Source organism: Zonotrichia leucophrys, chromosome 22, assembly GCF_028769735.1.
Source record: "Zonotrichia leucophrys gambelii isolate GWCS_2022_RI chromosome 22, RI_Zleu_2.0, whole genome shotgun sequence".
Classification (NCBI taxonomy): Eukaryota; Metazoa; Chordata; class Aves; order Passeriformes; family Passerellidae; genus Zonotrichia; species Zonotrichia leucophrys.
Genome location: NC_088191.1, coordinates 2,976,927 through 2,994,712, shown reverse-complemented (window position 1 = coordinate 2,994,712; position 17,786 = coordinate 2,976,927). Strand labels below are relative to the sequence as shown.

Here is a 17,786-nt window from a genome sequence, read left to right as displayed (position 1 = left end):
CCCTTCCTGCTGGGATGGGTTTGGGTTTGGTTCTGGGGGGCTCTGGCACAGCCCCTCAGCCCCCATCCTACGCTGATGTTTTAATTAGCATCCTCAGAAGCCATGTGGATTCTTCTTGCCTGCCTGCTGCTACCATCGGGGACCGCCCGGGACCACAAATGAACTGCTACACCCTTCCTGCTGGGATGGGTTTGGGTTTGGTTCTGGGGGGGCTCTGGCACACCCCCTCAGCCCCTCAGCCCCCCACCATGTTGGTGTTTTAATCAGCACCCTCAGAAGCTGTGTGGATTCTCCTTTCTTGCCTGCTGCTACGAGCAAACACACAGCTTAGGGGATCCCCCAAACGAACTGCTACACCCAGCCAAGCCCTTCCCGCTGGGATGGATTTGGGTTTGGGTTTGGGTTTGGTTCTGGGGGGCTCTGGCACACCCTCTCAGCCCCTCAGCCCCCTTTCCCACGTTGTTGTTTTGCAGTGAACGGGGGCTGGTCCTCGTGGACAGAGTGGTCCAGCTGCAACGCGCGCTGCGGCCGGGGCTGGCAGAAACGCTCGCGCACCTGCACCAACCCCGCGCCCCTCAACGGGGGAGCCTTCTGCGAGGGCATGTCCGTGCAGAAAATCACCTGCACCTCCCTCTGCCCCGGTGAGTGCCGGCCAGGGAGGGCTTCAGGGGCCTCAGCTTTGGGTGGGAAGCAGCAGCAGGGAGTTGGGAAGGGAACGGGGAATGCGGCCGTGTTTTAGCCCAGCCGGGTTTGGGTTTGGGTTTGGGTTTGGGTTTGGGTTTGGGTTTGGGTGTGGGTGCAGTGCCAGGCACCTGTGGGCAGGCTGGATCTTACCCTGTGTTAGGAAAATTAATCCACAAATATGTCCAAAAAGAAGAGAGAGGAGTCCTTTTACTTTACTGCAACAAAGGGAGAGGCCATGGGGCATTCCGCTGGAGTCTCTCCATGTTTTGGAGGACACAGCCTCCCTTTTTATCCCAATTTCCAGCCACATTTCCCTTCTCTCTTTCCCCATTGGCTGAGGTACTTGAGAGGTTCAGACTTCCCGGAACACCTGATCCCAAAGATTCCCCTCTAATGTATAACCCTCCCTTTTCATTTTTAATTCTTATGGAATTTAGCGGTTTTTCTTCCTCATTAATATCTAATTTCATTTATCATCAAACCTAAAGTTTATTTGTAAAAGCAAATATCTTTTTCCATTCATCAATCAGTGGAATCCTTCCCATGGTTTCTTTTCTCTCCCAGTGCTGGTTTTATCTACCAGCAGACCTGCAGCTTGTTTGGAAAGATAAATCTGCTGTTCCTGCTCCTGGCACCCCCAAAACCCTGCCAGGACAGCTCAGGGGGAGAAATAAGGGATGTGGGTGGGGGTGTGGGTTTGGTGAAGAGAAGGGGAGCTGATGTTAACAACGCCAGAAAGAGAAACACAGAGCTGAGAGCTTCGTTAAACGCATCATTTATTCCCACGAAAGTTTGCTTAGGAGTGTATTATACATGGAATTATGGAGGGCAGAGATGAAACAGGATCTGCTGACCGTGTTTTCCCCGCCGGGCAGTGGACGGCAGCTGGGAGGTGTGGAGCGAGTGGTCGGTGTGCAGCCCCGAGTGCGAGCACCTGCGCGTGCGGGAGTGCACCGCGCCCGCGCCCCGCAACGGCGGCAAGCACTGCGAGGGGCTGAGCCAGGAGTCCGAGAACTGCACCGAGGGGCTCTGCATACAAGGTGAGCTGCCACCCCGGTTTTTGAAGATTTTTTTAAGCCTTCTGATGTTGACGTTGTTGTAGTGAACTTTCTCACACGCTTTCTGCAAATAACTCGTTGTTTTGCGTTCCTTTATGGAGGAGGAGAAAGTTGATGGGCTGTTAGGTTGACCAGTGTCATTGGAGAGGTGGCACTGTCACCCTCCAATCCGCTGTCACTTTTGGAAATCTATAAATGTTGGAGTCAGAAAATAATCTTCCCTTTTTTTCCTTCAACTTGAGAACAGCGGTGTGAGCTTGTGTTTTTTCGTGTCCTATAGTGACAGTGAGCTGCCACGGGCTTGGGGATGGCCTGAGGGATGGGCTGGAGGCCAGGGAACCAGTGTGAGTGAGGCTCCTGTGTCTGAGCTATTCCCATGAAAAGGGATGTGTATTGGAATACTTACGAATATTGTGGATATTGTGGGAATCCACAAAATCAGAGGGTTTTGGGAAAGCTGCAAAAGGCCTCAGAGACAGCAGAACTGTGATTAGAGCTAAGCAGCAGCCATGAGATTGGTCAGCAGAAAAATTATTTAAACTGTGGAAAAGCAAGGGCAAATAGAACAATGGGCTGTGTATTAAGGCTTGGCTAGAAAAACTCCCTAAGCTACAGAAAGTTTATCTAGCCAGATATTAGGAAGGTTAAACCTTAATAATGGAGCTCTGTGCATTGTGTTTTAAGGCTTACAAGCAGGTATTGTATTTGAAATAAGCAAGCATTGCTTAACCAAAGCTATGTGTGCTTATAGTGATTGGATGGAACTACTGTCAATGTGCTTTTGCTTTGTGTGATTGGTCAAAAAACTTATAAAGTGAGCTGTAACATTAAGTTCTTGGTCTGCTGCCTGGGATGTGAGCTGGTGGCATCTTCCCATTGTCATAACCATGGAATGAGACTGATGATGAAAAATCAAACAGCTCCAGGCACGTTCCCAGCAGTCCCATCCCATTTGTGATTTGTACAGAGCCCCTGGCTGGCAGCAGATGGGACCTGCCTGAGCTTGTCTGGCCTTGGTCCAAACAGCAGCACTGTGGTGTTTCACCCCACAGACACTTTGGGCTGGCTGGGTGTGTGGTGTTTCACCCCACAGACACTTTGGGCTGTGGGTGTGTGGCGTTTCACCCCAGAGACTCAATGCCCTTCTGGAATTCCAGGACTGACAGACAGTGCTGGGAGGGGAAAGGAGAGGTGACTGACACACCTGGGAAGGAATTATCAGGGGAGGGACCCGAGGTTCTGGGGTAAACCCTGAAATCACAACACAACAGATGTGGTTCTCCGGTTTTCCGTGGGGAGTTTGAAATCTTCCTGGTCTCTGGTTTTGTGTTGCTCGTTCTTTGCCTGTGAATGATCAGGTGATGCTAAAATCCCAAATCCAGGGGGTTTGCAGGCTGGAACTCCAACCTCCATAACCAAATGTTCTCCTCAGCCTTTCCTTGCAAACAAACAGGCAAAGCCCCTCGGGAGAGCTGCAGGAGCAGGCGCCGGTCAAGGTCGGAGTTTTCTCCTTTTGCTGCCTTCAGCAGGAGCTAAACCAGGCAGGGCTGCAGCTCCTTGGGAAAGGCTTTGCCCTTCACCAGTGTGAAAAACGCCAATCACTTGTTTTTAAAATTTTAGAAGTTTAATAGTAATAAAATGGTTATAAAAATAGCAATACAATTAGAGTAATAATAATTTGGACAAATTGAATTAGGACAATATGAGGCAATAAATACAAAGAGTTACGGACATCCGGGTACCTTTTTCTGGGCAGCACGAGCCTGAAAAAGGACCCACGTTAACAAAGGGTTAACCCTTAAAAGCAACATATGTTGCATATTCATACACCTCATACACGATGCATAAATTCCATTGAAACACAGGATTCTGTCTGGCCATCATCAACTTCTTCCTCTGAATCCTAACAGCGCCTTCAAGGTGGGAAGAAGTTCATTTCTTCTGATAAGAGGGCAATAAATTCTCTTTCTCTGAAAGATTTAGGTGTCCTGTGGCTGCTAGGGGAGTCCTTTCTTTAAAAATGTATCCTACATAGCATCGTTTCTATTTTAACAATTTTTATAACCTAAAACTATATTTAACACAGTACTTAAGAGAATTAACACAGCATTACTTTCTAACGCAACACATGTAACATTCATTTGAATATTTGCGAAAAGCCAATCATAAAATACATGCATTTTCCACACCCAGTGCCTGGGAAGCATCTGGCGCTGGGAAGCTGCTGCTGTCCCTCCCCAGCACGGGGAGCTGGGCAGAGCAGCCCTGCAGCTGCGCACACGGGAGGGATTTGTGAGTTTATCCCTGCCCTGAGCCCTCTCCTGTCCCTGTGCTGTCACCTTGTCAGGTGGAACAGCAGCCCTGGGAGCCATCAGGAGTGCCAGGGCCGGGAGATGTAAACAAGGATGTGTCTGCTTTCTGTAATGCTGTGTTTAACCAGCCCTCTGTCCTTGTTTCTATGGTTCTGCCTTGCATTTTCTCTCATAAACAAAATGAACTCTCTTTTTTTTTTTTTTGTTGCCCTGGGATTTTAAAGCTTTCCCAGTGGCAGAGAGCATCCTGTGTATTTATTCAGGCTTCAGAGATACCTTCAATCAGATTTTGCTGGGGTTTGGAGGGAGGGAGCACTCGGCACTCTGGCTGTGGATCCCAGCACTTAAAATTCCTTATTCAGGCTTCAGAGCTACCTGAGCTGAGAGCTTGAATCAGATTTTGCTGGGGTTTGGAGGGAGGGAACACTCAGCACTCTGCCTGTGGATCCCAGCACTTAAAATTCCCAGGGCTACACAACAGCTCCAAGGTGTCCAAGGACAGAAATGTAATTTAATTTTTTTTTTCATTCCCTGTGTTTTAAGAAAGAATAACCAGAGAGGGTTTGGGAGCAGTGCCATTCACTCAGTTCTCAGGGGCTGTGCTGATCATGGGATGTTTCCTGGGGTGTCTCTCTGTGACCGTGCTCACAGGGTCTTTTGGATGAGGGAAGAGACGAGGATCTGACTCCATGTTTCAGAAGGCTTGATTTATTATTTTATGATATATATTACATTAAAACTATACTAAAAGAATAGAAGAAAGGATTTCATCAGAAGGCTAGCTAAGAATAGAAAAAGAATGGAATGATAACAAAGGTTTGTGGCTCAGCTCTCTGTCTAAGCTACCTGACTGTGATTGGCCATTAATTAGAAACAACCACATGAGACCAATCACAGATGCACCTGTTGCATTCCACAGCAGCAGATAATCAATGTTTACATTTTGTTCCTGAGGCCTCCCAGCTTCTGAGGAGGAAAAATCCTAAAGAAAAGATTTTTCATGAAAAGATGTCTGCGACAATGCAGAGGTTGCTTTGGCCCCAGACAGATCCAGCACCTCCCCGCTGTCCTGCATGTTTGTTCTCCCAGTGTTTATTCCCTCCCAGGATTCCCAGTTGGATTTCTCTCTTTCCTGCAGAGGTGAAAGCTTTCTCTTTGCTTAATAAAAGAGAGGATTTTTTCTTTTTTTTTTTTTTTTTTGAGAGCTTTTTGTTTTACTTTTATCTGTTTGCTTTAAAGCTATTTCTCCCAACTTCAAAACCTATTGATTCTTCTCCCAGTGCCCAAAACCAAAACAAACAAGTAGGGCCACAGGGACTGACCTGCCAACATGTTTTTACTAATGCACCCCCAATAATCACAGCACAATCACAAATCATTTTGTTTTCCATTTTCCCAGCAGCGCTGCTGCTGTTGCCAGGAGGCTCCTGGATGCAGGAATCTCCATTTCCGTGGGAAATGCTTTTCCCTTTGCAGTTTGGTGCAGGCAGCCCCTGCCAGCAGCAGGGAAGGGTTTGCTCCAGTCTCACCCTCCTCTCTGGGTCTTTTTGTGCCTCATTTTCCTGCAAAACCAACCTTGGGCAGGGAAATAAAAACCTCATCCGAAAAAAAAAATGGCAAAGCCAAAATCCAGCGATCTTCTGGGTTAAGTATTTCTAAAACTGAGCATCCTCACAAATATTAAAATAAGGAGCCTCATAATCTGCCCGAGTCTCCCAATTTTAGGGATTACTTTGGCAGGTTTTAGGTTATAAATGGTGGCTCAAGTGTTTGGCATAAAGGAGGCAGAGAAGGCTCATTTTTGAGAGCTGCAGTCCCATAGAAAAATGGGAAAAATAGGAAAACCCCCTTTTATCCCATATTTCCATTTGCTGGGGGCACATGGATATGTGTGCTCGTGTACACACAGAGAAGTGCCATTATTGGAGGTGTTTGGTACAAAAATGTGAATAAACCGGGCATTTTTATAGCTTGTAACTAATTTAAGTGCCCATCACCAGCCTTTCCATCCATCAAACACACAAAGGAATCATTAATTCTGACCTGAGTCTCTTTGCCAATGATCCACTGCGAGGTATTGAACTTCCTTCTTGCTGAGGTGTAAATAAACAACAGCATCCAATAGAGCCAACAAATAACCTGAATTAACCAAGTGAGAAATTGCTGCAAAGGAACTTCCTGATAGGGATTTAAGGGGGGGAAAAAAAAAGAAAGAAAAAAAGAGAAGATGAAGAGAAAAACATGGACAACATAAAATATTCATATTGTCAGCAAACGAGGAGAAAATGTTTCATTTATAGAGTGAGACAGAAGCAATATAGGAGATAGATATGCTCCATGTAAATTTATTAAGTGCAACTTCCTCTCTTTCTCTCTCTCTCAGATAAAAAACCTCCTCATGAATTAAAATCCCAAAGTTCTTTTTTTTTTCCTCTTGTAAATATGATTTTCCTCATCTCCTTTGCTGTTTGGGCTGTTTGTTTAGGAGCTGAGGAGGAGCCAAGGTTTTATGAGAGGCTTTAGCATCTGCAGGTTCAGTGAGCCAGGGGATCATCCTCAGCAATCCCTGTCTGACAGGGAGCCCTGGCTCAGGGCATGCTCAGCTCAGGATCGACCTCTGGAATTGGGAAAAAAGGGATTTCTGCCAGAATTTGGGGTTCCTGGTGCAGATCTGGTCCTGCTCTGCTCTCTGCTGTCTCACCTGGAGGGTGTTTCTGTGCCTGGCATCCTCTCAGGGCTGCTCTGTCCTGCACCTGCAGCTCTGCCAGCCCCAGCAGGGCAGGAGAGCAGGGGGACGAGGGCCAGGAGGAGAGGGAACGGCCTTGAGATGTGTCAGGGTGGGATACCAGCAGGAATTTCCTTTGGAAAGGGCTGTAGAGCTGTGCCAGCATTGGACATCAGGAGGATTTCCCTCTGGAAAGGGCCTTGAGCTGGACATCAGCAGGAATTTACCCCTGGAAGGGGCTGTGCCAGAGTGGGACATCAGGAAGAATTTCTCCATGGAAAGGGCCTCAAGATGTGCCAGGGTGGGACATCAGCAGGAATTTCCTCATGGAAAGGGCTGTAGGGCATTGCCAGGCACATGAGCAGGAATTTCCTTGTGGAAAGGGCTGTAGGGCATTGCCAGGCACATGAGCAGGAATTTCCTTGTGGAAAGGGCTGTAGGGCATTGCCAGGCACATGAGCAGGAATTTCCTTGTGGAAAGGGCTATAGGGCATTCAGGCATATCAGCAGGAATTTCCTCATGGAAAGGGCTGTAGGGCATTGCCAGGATGGGACATTAGGAAGAATTTACCCCTGGAAAGGGCCTTGAGCAGTGCCAGGGTGGGATATCAGCAGGAATTTCATCCTGGAAAGGGCCCTGAGCTGTGCCAGGGTTGGACATCAGAAGGATTTCCCCTGGAAAGGGCTGTAGGGCATTGCCAGAGTGGGACATCAGCAGGAATTTAACCCTGCTTCTCTCTTACCTGCTGAATGGACCTCAGCAGGCCAGAGAAAGAATTTTATAGGTAAGAAACAATGAACAACCTTGAGAATGAGAACAGAAGAGCTCTGACTCCTTCTTTGCCTGCCAGGCTGGGAAAAGAGACTTTAACACATCTCAGGGTCACTGTGAGCAGCAGAAGTCCCAGCAGGGCAGGGACACAGAGCTCACAGAGCAGGAGCAGCTCCAGGATGCAAAATCAGAGCCAGGGATGAAGATCATTGAGGAAGAGCCTGTTCCTCTAAAGGATCTCTTCCCTGAGCCTCTGACTTGCGATCCTTGTGCTCCAAGAGTGAGGAGAAGGATTTGGGGCTGTGGGAGGGATGGGGAAGAACCTGGGAAGAACCTGTGGGATCTCCTGCCCATCTCCCTGCCCTCCCAAGGACCTCATGATCCTTGTGCTCCCAGAGTGAGGAGAAGGATTTTGGGGCTGTGGGAAGAACCTGGGAAGGACCTCTGGGATCTCCTGCCCATCTCCCAGCTCTTCTCTCCTTGCTGGAGCTGGGGAGGTGGGCCCTGCACAGCTCCTGCAAATCTCTGCTTGGAAATGAGATAATTTAATCAATTACCTCTCCTAATGCACTAAACCAAATGTTTCACTTTCTGCTCCTGCGCATCTTAAATTATCTTCAGGTGCTTTATGAAACTTAATCATAGTTAATAGAAACTTCATTACCATCAAATGTGCTTTCAATAAATGTTGTGTAACAGTGGCAGGAGGTGGAGTGAAAAATGGGCTGCAATTACCACAAACATGGATCCTGGAGCAGAAAGGGATAAAATTTGTGGTGCCTGCCAGGGTCCCTCCCACCCCCGGGCCGGGAGGATGCAGCTCATTAAGGAATAATTGGTGGACTATAAATGTTTGCTTTTCTGGTTTGTTTGGTTGCTTTTCCACTTTGTTCCCTTCTGGGAAAAAAGAAAAAGCAGAACCTCACCCTGCTCCCCCAGATTTCCCACCCCTTCCTCCTTCCCTTAATTTCTAATCTCCAATAGAAGGAATTCTCCAAAAGAAAAGACCAGAAGGTAAAGAGGTAAAGATTAATTAAAAAAAAAGGAAAGAAACAAACCAGTGGTTGTTTCTAAACACCAAAATCCCAAAAGAAAGGCTCCTTTCTCATGGAATTGTGTTCCATGGGAATAATTCCAAGAATACTGAGCCACTCTGGGTTTGCCCTTTTAGCACAAAGCTGTTTAAAACCCCACTAAACCCTGAGGAGGATCCTCTGAGCTCTGCTCCCCTGAGGTTTGGGAGGGTTTTCCTGGCACTGGGGAAGCTCTGGGAACTCAGCAACCACCAACTCATCCCAGGGAAGGACCCTCGGGAGGTTTCAATCATCAAATTTATAGACCAGGCTCCACTTCAAGCCCTGGAGATATTTCAGAGTCAATGAGAAGAGAATTCTTCTCCTCAGATGGATTTTGCTTGAGTCTAACCGCTCCCATTTTTTTGGATTTTGTGCCCTCCCTCTCATCTTTAACCCATGTAGAATTGTGTAAAAATGGGAAAGGGGAATTGCCTGACATGGGTGTGGATGGAGAAGGAGATGCTGAAGCACCTGAGGGGATTTAGAGGCAGAAATGCAATTCCAGAGCACCTGAGGAGGGGGAATGGAGATCAGCTCTGGGATCCTCCCCCATTGCTGTCCTGGAGCTGGAAGCTTTTCCTGCCAGGATATTTCTGCATCTCTCAGACTTGATCATTTATCATCCCAGCAGGGCAGGAGGGATAATTCCCATTTTCAGCACTTTCCTTTTTTAAAGCAGTGCTCCAAAGGGAAGAGTTGGAGATGCTTTGTGGTGCAAAACCCAGGAGCTCTCCCTGGGAAGGGAAAAACCCCAATTGTTCCTGGAGATCCATCCCCTCCCTCCTCCTGCCTCATTCATTGCTCTAATTACCCACAGAAATTAACTCAACAATAGCAATTCGTAATTAATTCCCTGTAACAACAAAGCAGCTTGGGAATAGGAAATTGGAAGAAATAGAAATGTAATTATTGCCTGTACTTCCCTTTCTGCACCTGGTGCTGGGGAACAAAACAGGGCTGGGGGAGAGGAGCTTTGGGCTGGGCTTTGTGTGGTTTTGGTCCCATCTGAGACATTTCCAGTTTACCTTTGGACCCCTTTTCTTTGCTTTTTCTTTCTGGTCTGTCCCCTTCTTACATTGTCAGCCAGTATCTCACTCCCTGCAGTCCCGAACTGAGCTTAAAATTCTCTTTACGGCATTTTTTAAGGGGAGATCTCATGGAAAATAAAAGGGAAAAAAGGGTTTCAGGGAAAAATACTCCAAACGTTTCTTTTAGTGATTGATTTGGTGTGACAATGGAATTGTTCTAGGAAGTTGAATTTTGTAACCTTATAAATTTGTTCAGTGTGGCTTCCGGACCTGAGACAGAAGGTGGATTCCTCCCCAAAGATGATATTTCCATGCAAACTTGGTGATTTTTGTTTTCCTTCCCAGCAAGTTGTGAATGTGTTAAAAGCAAAACCATTTTTCATTCGCAGATTACTCGAAAATACAGCAAAAATTATGCAGGATTATTTTATTGAAAAGTAGGAAAATACTCTTGCGGGAGTATTTTCTTTCAGTGTTTCTTCTGGTTAAGTGGTTCTGGTAAAACTGATACCCAAACATCTCTTTTGGGTGCTGGAATCTCATGGTTGGGGCTGACTGGGACCAGTTGGAGAGAGGGGATGAGAGGGACGTTTTCTGTCAAGGATGTTTGAGCCAAACCTTTGATTTTACTTTGGATTGGAGTGCCCAGCCAAAATTCTGTCCCAGCACCTGGAGCAGGGTCCAATCCGAAGTAAAATCAAAGGTTTGGTTCACTTTTCAGACACTTCTTTTTTGTCAGAAAGTGTTGAGCCAAGGAAATGCTGCCCAGAGGTGCTCGTTCCTTTCATCTCAACACTCTGAAGTTTCACGTTCGTTTTCAAAACTCAGCTAAAATGAAATTATCTGACTTTCAGCAGAAAAGCACAACAGAAGCCTCCTCCCAAGCAGTAATTAAGTAATTTCTGTAATTGGCTGTTTATTAAATGCTGATTTTTAACTTTCCACCCTATTTCTGTGCAGTGCAGTTCATTCCCTGACACGGAGCACTCTGGATTTCCCAGTTAGTTTTTGTTGCTCTTGTTGGCCATGAAAAAAATCCAGTTTCTGTTCCTGGGGCTCTGCTGTGCAGGAGAAGCCCCCAGAAGGACCCAGACCCTGCCCAGGGTGGGCTCTGAGCTCCCTCCCCTCACCCTGGAGCTGGGAATTCAGGGACCCTCTAAGGGGATGTGCCAAGGGATTTAATTCCATGGTGCACAAATCCCAGCAGATTGAGGAGAGCGGGATGGGATATTTCAGTTATGGAATATTGCAGGATTCATTCTGTCACAGCAGTCAATTCCTTCTCCCCACACCCAAACAGGCTCTCCAGTTTGGGGTGACCCAATCCCCAACCCAAACCCAAACAGGCTCTCCAGTTTGGGGTCCTCCATCGGGAATTCCGCTCACCCTCTCAGCCCTTGTTGTCCAGCACTGCCCCTGCTCGTGCGCCCAGCTCCACCTTGGTTCCCCACGTCCCCCCATGTCCCCCTGTGTTCCCCTATCCCCTTGTGTCCTCCTGTCCCTGATATAGTTCTTGTCTCCCACATCCTCCACGTCCCCCATGTCCCCATCTCCCTGTCCCTGACACCATGCTCGTTCCCCCATGTCCCACTCCCCCATCTCCCATGTCCCCATGTCCCCATGTCCTTGTCCCTGACACAGCTCTTGTCCCCCCACATCCCCCACACCCCTGTGCCTCGATGTCCATGTCCCCTATCCCTCTTGTCCCACGTCCCCCTGTCCTCTCTCCCTGATTCACCTTGTCCCCCCATCCCTCATTCCCCATATCCCCATATCCCTCACGTCCCCATGTCCCCCATGTCCCTGACACAGGTCTTGTCCCCACACATCCTCCCACATCCCCATGTCCTCCCATGTCCCTGTGTCCCTGATACAGTCTTGTCACCCCACATCCCCCATGTCCCCTACGTCCATGTTCCCCATCCCCATGTCCCGTGTCCCCCATTCCCCATGTCCCATGTGCCCCTGTACCGCTGGACTCAGCTCGTGCCCCCATATTCCCCCAGATCCCCTATGTCCCCCCACATCCCACATTCCCATGTCCCACATCCCCATGTCCCTGTCCCTGTCCCTGTCGCTGACCCCTCTCTCTCCGCAGACGTGGAGCGCGGCGCGGACGTGGCGCTGTACTCGGGGCTGGCGGCGGCGGTGCTGGCGGTGGCCGTGCTGGCGCTGGGGGTGACCCTGTACCGGCGCAGTCAGAGTGAGTACGGCGTGGATGTCATTGATTCCTCTGCACTCACGGGAGGCTTCCAGACTTTTAATTTTAAAACAGTCAGACAAGGTTAGTGCGGCGATTTCCTTTCTTCTCTGCAGAGCTCCCGCTGCTCGCCTGCGTTTGGGGAGGGGGTTTGATCGAGCCAGGGCATCACCAAGGCTCTGCGTTGTGTGGCAGATGCCAAACACATCCCCCTCTCTCCTGAGAGTGAGATAAAGCAGTTTAACTGCAGTGGTACCCAGTGGAAAACTGCCCTGTTAAATTCTGATCCACTCTGATGGTGTGCAAGGAGGATGGGATGAGTAGGGAAGGGGCCTGGAATTGTCCCACAAACACAGGATCCTCCTTGGCCATGCTCCAGATGCTTTAGGAGTGCTGTCCAGCATCCAAAATCCCCAGATCCTCCACTGATTTAGGAAAAGCTCAAATTAAAGAAAAGCAACCAAATCAGAGCAGCTCCCGCTGCTCAGGCTCGCCTGTGTTTGGGGAGGGGGTTTAGGGCAGCCAGGGACAGGGGTAACGACCTGGAATTGGCTCTGCTCTGTCCCACAAACCCAGGATCCTCCTTGGCCATGCTCCAGATGCTTTAGGAGTGCTGTCCAGCATCCAAAATCCCCATGTCCCTTCAAAAATCCCCAGCTCCTCCACTGATTTAGGAAAAGCTCAAATTAAAACCAAGCAACCAAATCAGAGCAAGCCCGGGCAGCACAGCTGGAGCTCCTCCTGTTCTCAGTTTCAGAGGTTTCCTTCTCTCCAATAAAAGGAATTATTCTTTTCCTGATAATCCAAGACCCCCAGCTGGAAGTGTTTTGTAACCTGCTGTAACACAGGCACTGAGGGAAATCAATTTGTGTAAAACCGGACCCCTAAAGCTCTAGAAAACACCACCAGTGCCATAAAATATGGACAAAACCTTTGCTAAAAGCAGTGCTTGGGTTTCCAGGAATGTTATTCCCTCAGAACAGGAAGGTGGGGAGGGAGAGGGGATGGAAGCAGGATGTTTATTGATTCTGTGCTGCCATTCTACCTCAGACCTGCCTGATTGTGGGTGGGTGGGAGCGTGGGCAGGCTGTGAAAGTGTCCCCATGTCTCTGTTCTCTCTGCAGAAAAGGGAAATATGTTGCAGAGTTTGTTTGGGGGGGTTTTGTGGGGTTGTTTTTTACAGTTTCTTTATTTCCTGGAGACGTTCCTCACCAAGCATGACTTGCAAGAAATTGGCAAAAGGGCTTGGCAGACAAGGACGTTTGAAGGAAGTTCATTCATCCATTTCTAAATCCAAACCTTTAATTAGGGCTGTGTAAATCTCAATGACTGTCTCAAACAAGAACATTTTCCTTTGTGGTTCAGTCTGAGTCTTGTTTTGAGTCTGGGGAATTGTTTGCTTGACTTAATGCTTAAAAAACCTTTCATTCTGGAGGCTCTGAAAATACCCAACTAAACAACCAAAGAAAAGGACCCCATCACGAAACCAAGCAGCCAGAGGACTCTAAATCCATGCACTCCTCATTTTTCAGAGCTTTTTCTGAGGTAAAACACCTCAAAATGAATAACTGTGATACCTTTCCCTGTATCACTCTTGTCCCACCTCCCTTTCAAGCCCAGTTTTCCTCAGGCTGTGGGTTTGTGTAAAAGGTCTGCAGGAAGATGTTGTCACCCAGTGGGGTTTAATGTAAGGGAAGAAAACAACAAGAGAGGCAAAAGGGCAAACACAACAACGTGAATCCAAACCAAAGGATCCTTCCTGGATTATTCCTGCACTCTGGAGCTGCCTGAGGCCTGGCAAACATGAAGTGTCAGATCTTGGCACCAGTTCTGCTCTCTGACGTGACCTGGTGTTTTGGGAGGAACTGGGCCAAGGTCTGACACTTCATGTTTGCGAAATCCAACAGGGATTTTGGGCTCTGAGAGCTCAGGGAGGGTTGCTGAGGTGTCCCCTTGTCAGGAGAAAGAATCCACAAATACCAGAGGTTTATGTCCTAAAAGGAGACAGAGGAGTCCTTTGACTTCATTCCAATCAAGGCAGAGGCCATGGGGCATCCGCTGGGGTCTCTCAGATTTTTGGAGGATGCAGCCTCCCTTTTATCCCAATTTCCAGCCACATTTCCCTTCTCTCTTTCCCCATTTCTGAGGTACTTGAGAGGTTCAGACTCCCCAGAACACCTGATCCCAAAGAGTTCCCTTTAATGCATAACACTCCTTTTAATTTTAAATTCTTACTGAATTTAGGGGTTTTTTCCTCATTTCTGAGGTACTTGAGATGTTCAGACTTCCCAGAACACCTGACCCCAAAGATTTCTCTCTAAATGTAAAACCATCTAATGTAAAATTAAAATTAATTTCCCTCTAATGTAAAATTAAAATTAATTTTTAATTTTTATGGAATTCAGGCGTCTTTCTTCCCCATTGTTTCTTTCATCTTTCAATGTCTAATTTAATTTATCAGCAAACCTAAAGTTTATTTGTAAAAGCAAATATCCTTTTCCATTCGTCAATCAGTGGAATCATTCCCATTGTTTCTTTCATCTCCCAGTGCTGGTTTCATCCACCAGCTTGTTTGGAAACACAAACCCCCCATTCCTCTCACCCTCCCTCCCTGTTGCTGTCCCCACAGGTAACTCCCTGCTCCTCAACTCATCCCTGCAGCCCGAGCTGACGGTCAGCAGGACCTACAGCGGCCCCATCTGCCTGCAGGACCCGCTGGACAAGGAGCTGATGACCGAGTCCTCCCTGTTCAACCCCCTGGCCGACATCAAGGTCAAGGTGCAGAGCTCCTTCATGGTGTCCCTGGGTGTCACCGAGCGGGCCGAGTTCCACGGCAAGGCCCACCCTGGCACCTTCCCCCACGGCAGCCCCAGGCCCTTTGGGACCCTCCAGGCCAGGAACAAGGCCATGTTCATCCAGAACCTGGCCTCCATCTCCAGCAGCAGTGAGCTGAGGAGCACGGCCCTGTTCGGGCACCTGGGGGGACGCTTGGTGGTCCCCAACACAGGTGGGTGGTTATTGGAATAATTACCAGTACTGGGGATGGGACATGTGGATGGGAGCTTGTCTGGCCTTGGTGCTGAATCAAACAGCAGCACTGTGGTGTTTCACCCCACAGACACTTTGGGCTGGCTGGGTGTGTGGTGTTTCACCCCACAGACACTTTGGGCTGTGGGTGTGTGGTGTTTCACCCCACAGACACTTTGGGCTGTGGGTGTGTGGTGTTTCACCCCACAGACACTTTGGGCTGGCTGGGTGTGTGGTGTTTCACCCCACAGACACTTTGGGCTGTGGGTGTGTGGTGTTTCACCCCACAGACACTTTGGGCTGGCTGGGTGCTGCACTGGGCCCGTGGGGACAAGGCCAGGCCTGCAGGAGCTCTGGTGGTGCTGGGATGGAGCTTCCCCCTATAACAGGGGCTGCTCCTCAGGTTCCCCTCTGTGGAGAAGCTTTAAGGCGATGCTGAAGGAAAGGAGTCGGTTCTGATGGAGGGTTTGGATCCAGAGCTTTATTCTGGCCCACAGGCCTCTGAATGCAGCACCAGCTCCCACAGAACTCCCTGAGCCCGGGGTTGCTGCTCCTTTAACCCCGGGGAGAGGGCAGGGAAGGGGCAGGGAGCCACCAAGCAGGGACAGGAGGGGAGGGACAAAGGGACAAAGGACACCTGGATGGCCCAATGCCCCCCAGGGGTAGAGGGCATCCTTTGGATCTGCCAATTCTGGAATTCCAGGATTGACAGACAGTGCTGGGAGAGGAAAGGAGAGGGGACTGATCCATCTGGGAGGGAATTATCAGGGGAGGGACCCAGGGTTCTGAGGCAAACCGTGACATCACACCCCAACAGGTGGCTCCTTGCTCATCAAAGCATGCAGAGGAATTTGAGCTTAGGCTGCCTGATGTAATGTTTTATAACTGAATTTTTTAAAAAATTAAAATTTAAAATTTTTCTCCAGGAAGGAAGAAGCAGGGGCCCCGTTAATGCAAATTTTGGAAGTAGGGCACGTTGCCCACACAGGACACGAGTGATCAGAGGGAAGCCTGGGCTGAGGACTGAAGAGGCATTATGCCTGTTTGAACTGTTTTAAATTACTGCCTCTCTTGATGTCTTCAGCATGAAAGTCACATTAATCAAAGCTGTGCCTTGCTTGCATGCTGCTCCAGAGGAGAGGCTCCCGGGGAAGGGTCGGTGCTGGATCTTACATAAGGGGCTCCTCACGTTCCAACACCAGCTCCAGTCCCACAGGGGGACACAGGGACAGCAGCCAGACTTGGGGACAGCCCCACTGCCCACCAGGCTCCTGCCCCTCCTGCCTGCCTCTTTTCCCTTTCCTTGGAGCAAAATCTCTCCAGATTCCAAAGCAGGACCCCTGTCCCAGGCTGGGATGCTCCCTCTACTTTGTGGTTCCCTCTGCTTTGTGTGCTTTTTGACTTTTGTGACCTTTGTGGGATGTGTTTTAGACCTTCAGGGTTGTTTGTTTGTTGTGGAATGAGCTGGACAGCAGATCAGAGCCTGTCAGGGTCACAGCCCTGCATTGCACCCCAGGGCTGTGTTGCATCACCCCAAATCCCAGCCCTTAGCCTGGGTATTTTCTCTCCCCAAAACATAGCACAAAATGCCAGATACTGCCAGCTAGGTGTTATCATCTTTCAACTCCAGTGATATTTATCCACTTTAAATTCAGCTCTGTTTTCGTTTGAGCAGTGGCTCCAGGATTATCTGCTGCTCTCTGGTTGAACTGGATGATTTAGAGCTTTATCCTTCATGTCCCACAAAACGGGTGCTTTAAAGGTTACCATAAAAAACGTGGCTTGTGTTTAGAGAGGATTGATATCAGTGACAGCCCAGGCATGCACAACGTGGGGAATGTTTTCATTTCTCCACAGACTGGTTTTGTGCTGAGGAAAGAACACTGCAGAGGCACCAAGTTAAGGCATGAATTAAGAATTCCCTCATACTGTATATTTAGCTACTTTATGTAATGATAGTCCCATCAATTAGATTATTAAAATATGTATTTGGTCCACTTGAAATTTATGTAATTCTTGCTGCCTTTATGTAAGATCAGCTGTGCCAAGCAGTTGTAAATTCCAGTGTGATCGAGTCGGTGCCTCACCAAGTCTCTGCATCATGTGGCAGATGCCAAACACATCCCCCCTCTCCTGAGAGTGAGATAAAGCAGTTTAAAACTACCCTGTTAACTTCTGATCCACTCTGGTGGTGTGCAAGGAGGATGGGATCACTGGGGTGCAGGAGCTGGGATGAGTGGGGACAATGATGATCCCCCTCTCCATGGGGAGATTCCCTGGGATCCCACAATGATCAGGTGTGATTTCAAAAAGGAGATTCCCTGGGATCCCACAATGATCAAGTGTGATTTCAAAAATTAAAGAGCCTCCAAGAGGCTTTTTTGGGAGATAAAATGTCTTTTCCTTTGATGAAAAAGCAACAGCTTTATTTCCTTTGATACTTTACATTGCTTTCATCTGGTGAGGTTGCCATGAGAAGCAGGAGTGCAGAGGAACATTCTGGGTGGTGGTGCTCCCCGTCCCTGGCAGCCCTGTCCTTCCCAAGGGTCACTCCTGCCCTTGCTCTTTTCCAGGGGTCAGTCTGTTGATTCCACACGGGGCCATTCCAGAGGAGAGTTCCTGGGAAATCTACCTGGCCATCACCCAGAGGGAGTCCAGGTGAGAGATTTGGGATCATGGTCCTGCCTTTGTTCATGGGTTTGGGGTGGAAAGTGCAGGAGCCACTCCTGGTCCCCATTGCTGGAATCCCCACCCTGAGAGGGACACACAAACCCTTGGAGTGCTGCTCCTGTAGAACCCTTGGAATTCTTGTGCCTGCTGCTCCTCTTCCTGCTCAGAGCACCTCAGGCTCTGGGGGTGCTTTGATTTTATTTTTTTTTTAGCTTGAGAATCCTACAGACACTT

At 48.7% G+C, this 17,786-nt stretch overlaps 1 protein-coding gene across 2 annotated transcripts in view; it reads left to right on the top strand.

Annotated features, from left to right (window-relative positions):
* The window catches only part of UNC5D (unc-5 netrin receptor D), a 115,761-nt gene that overhangs the window by 76,619 nt on the left and 21,356 nt on the right, over positions 1 to 17,786 (top strand). Inside the window, exons 6-10 of one of the 2 annotated variants that reach the window (XM_064731087.1) lie at positions 474 to 641; positions 1,560 to 1,724; positions 11,754 to 11,858; positions 14,485 to 14,862; positions 17,456 to 17,540. In XM_064731087.1, the coding sequence (XP_064587157.1) occupies positions 474 to 641; positions 1,560 to 1,724; positions 11,754 to 11,858; positions 14,485 to 14,862; positions 17,456 to 17,540 (901 nt within the window). Of the gene's footprint in view, positions 1 to 473; positions 642 to 1,559; positions 1,725 to 11,753; positions 11,940 to 14,484; positions 14,863 to 17,455; positions 17,541 to 17,786 lie in introns of both variants that reach the window. The other variant, XM_064731085.1, reaches the window with a different exon arrangement.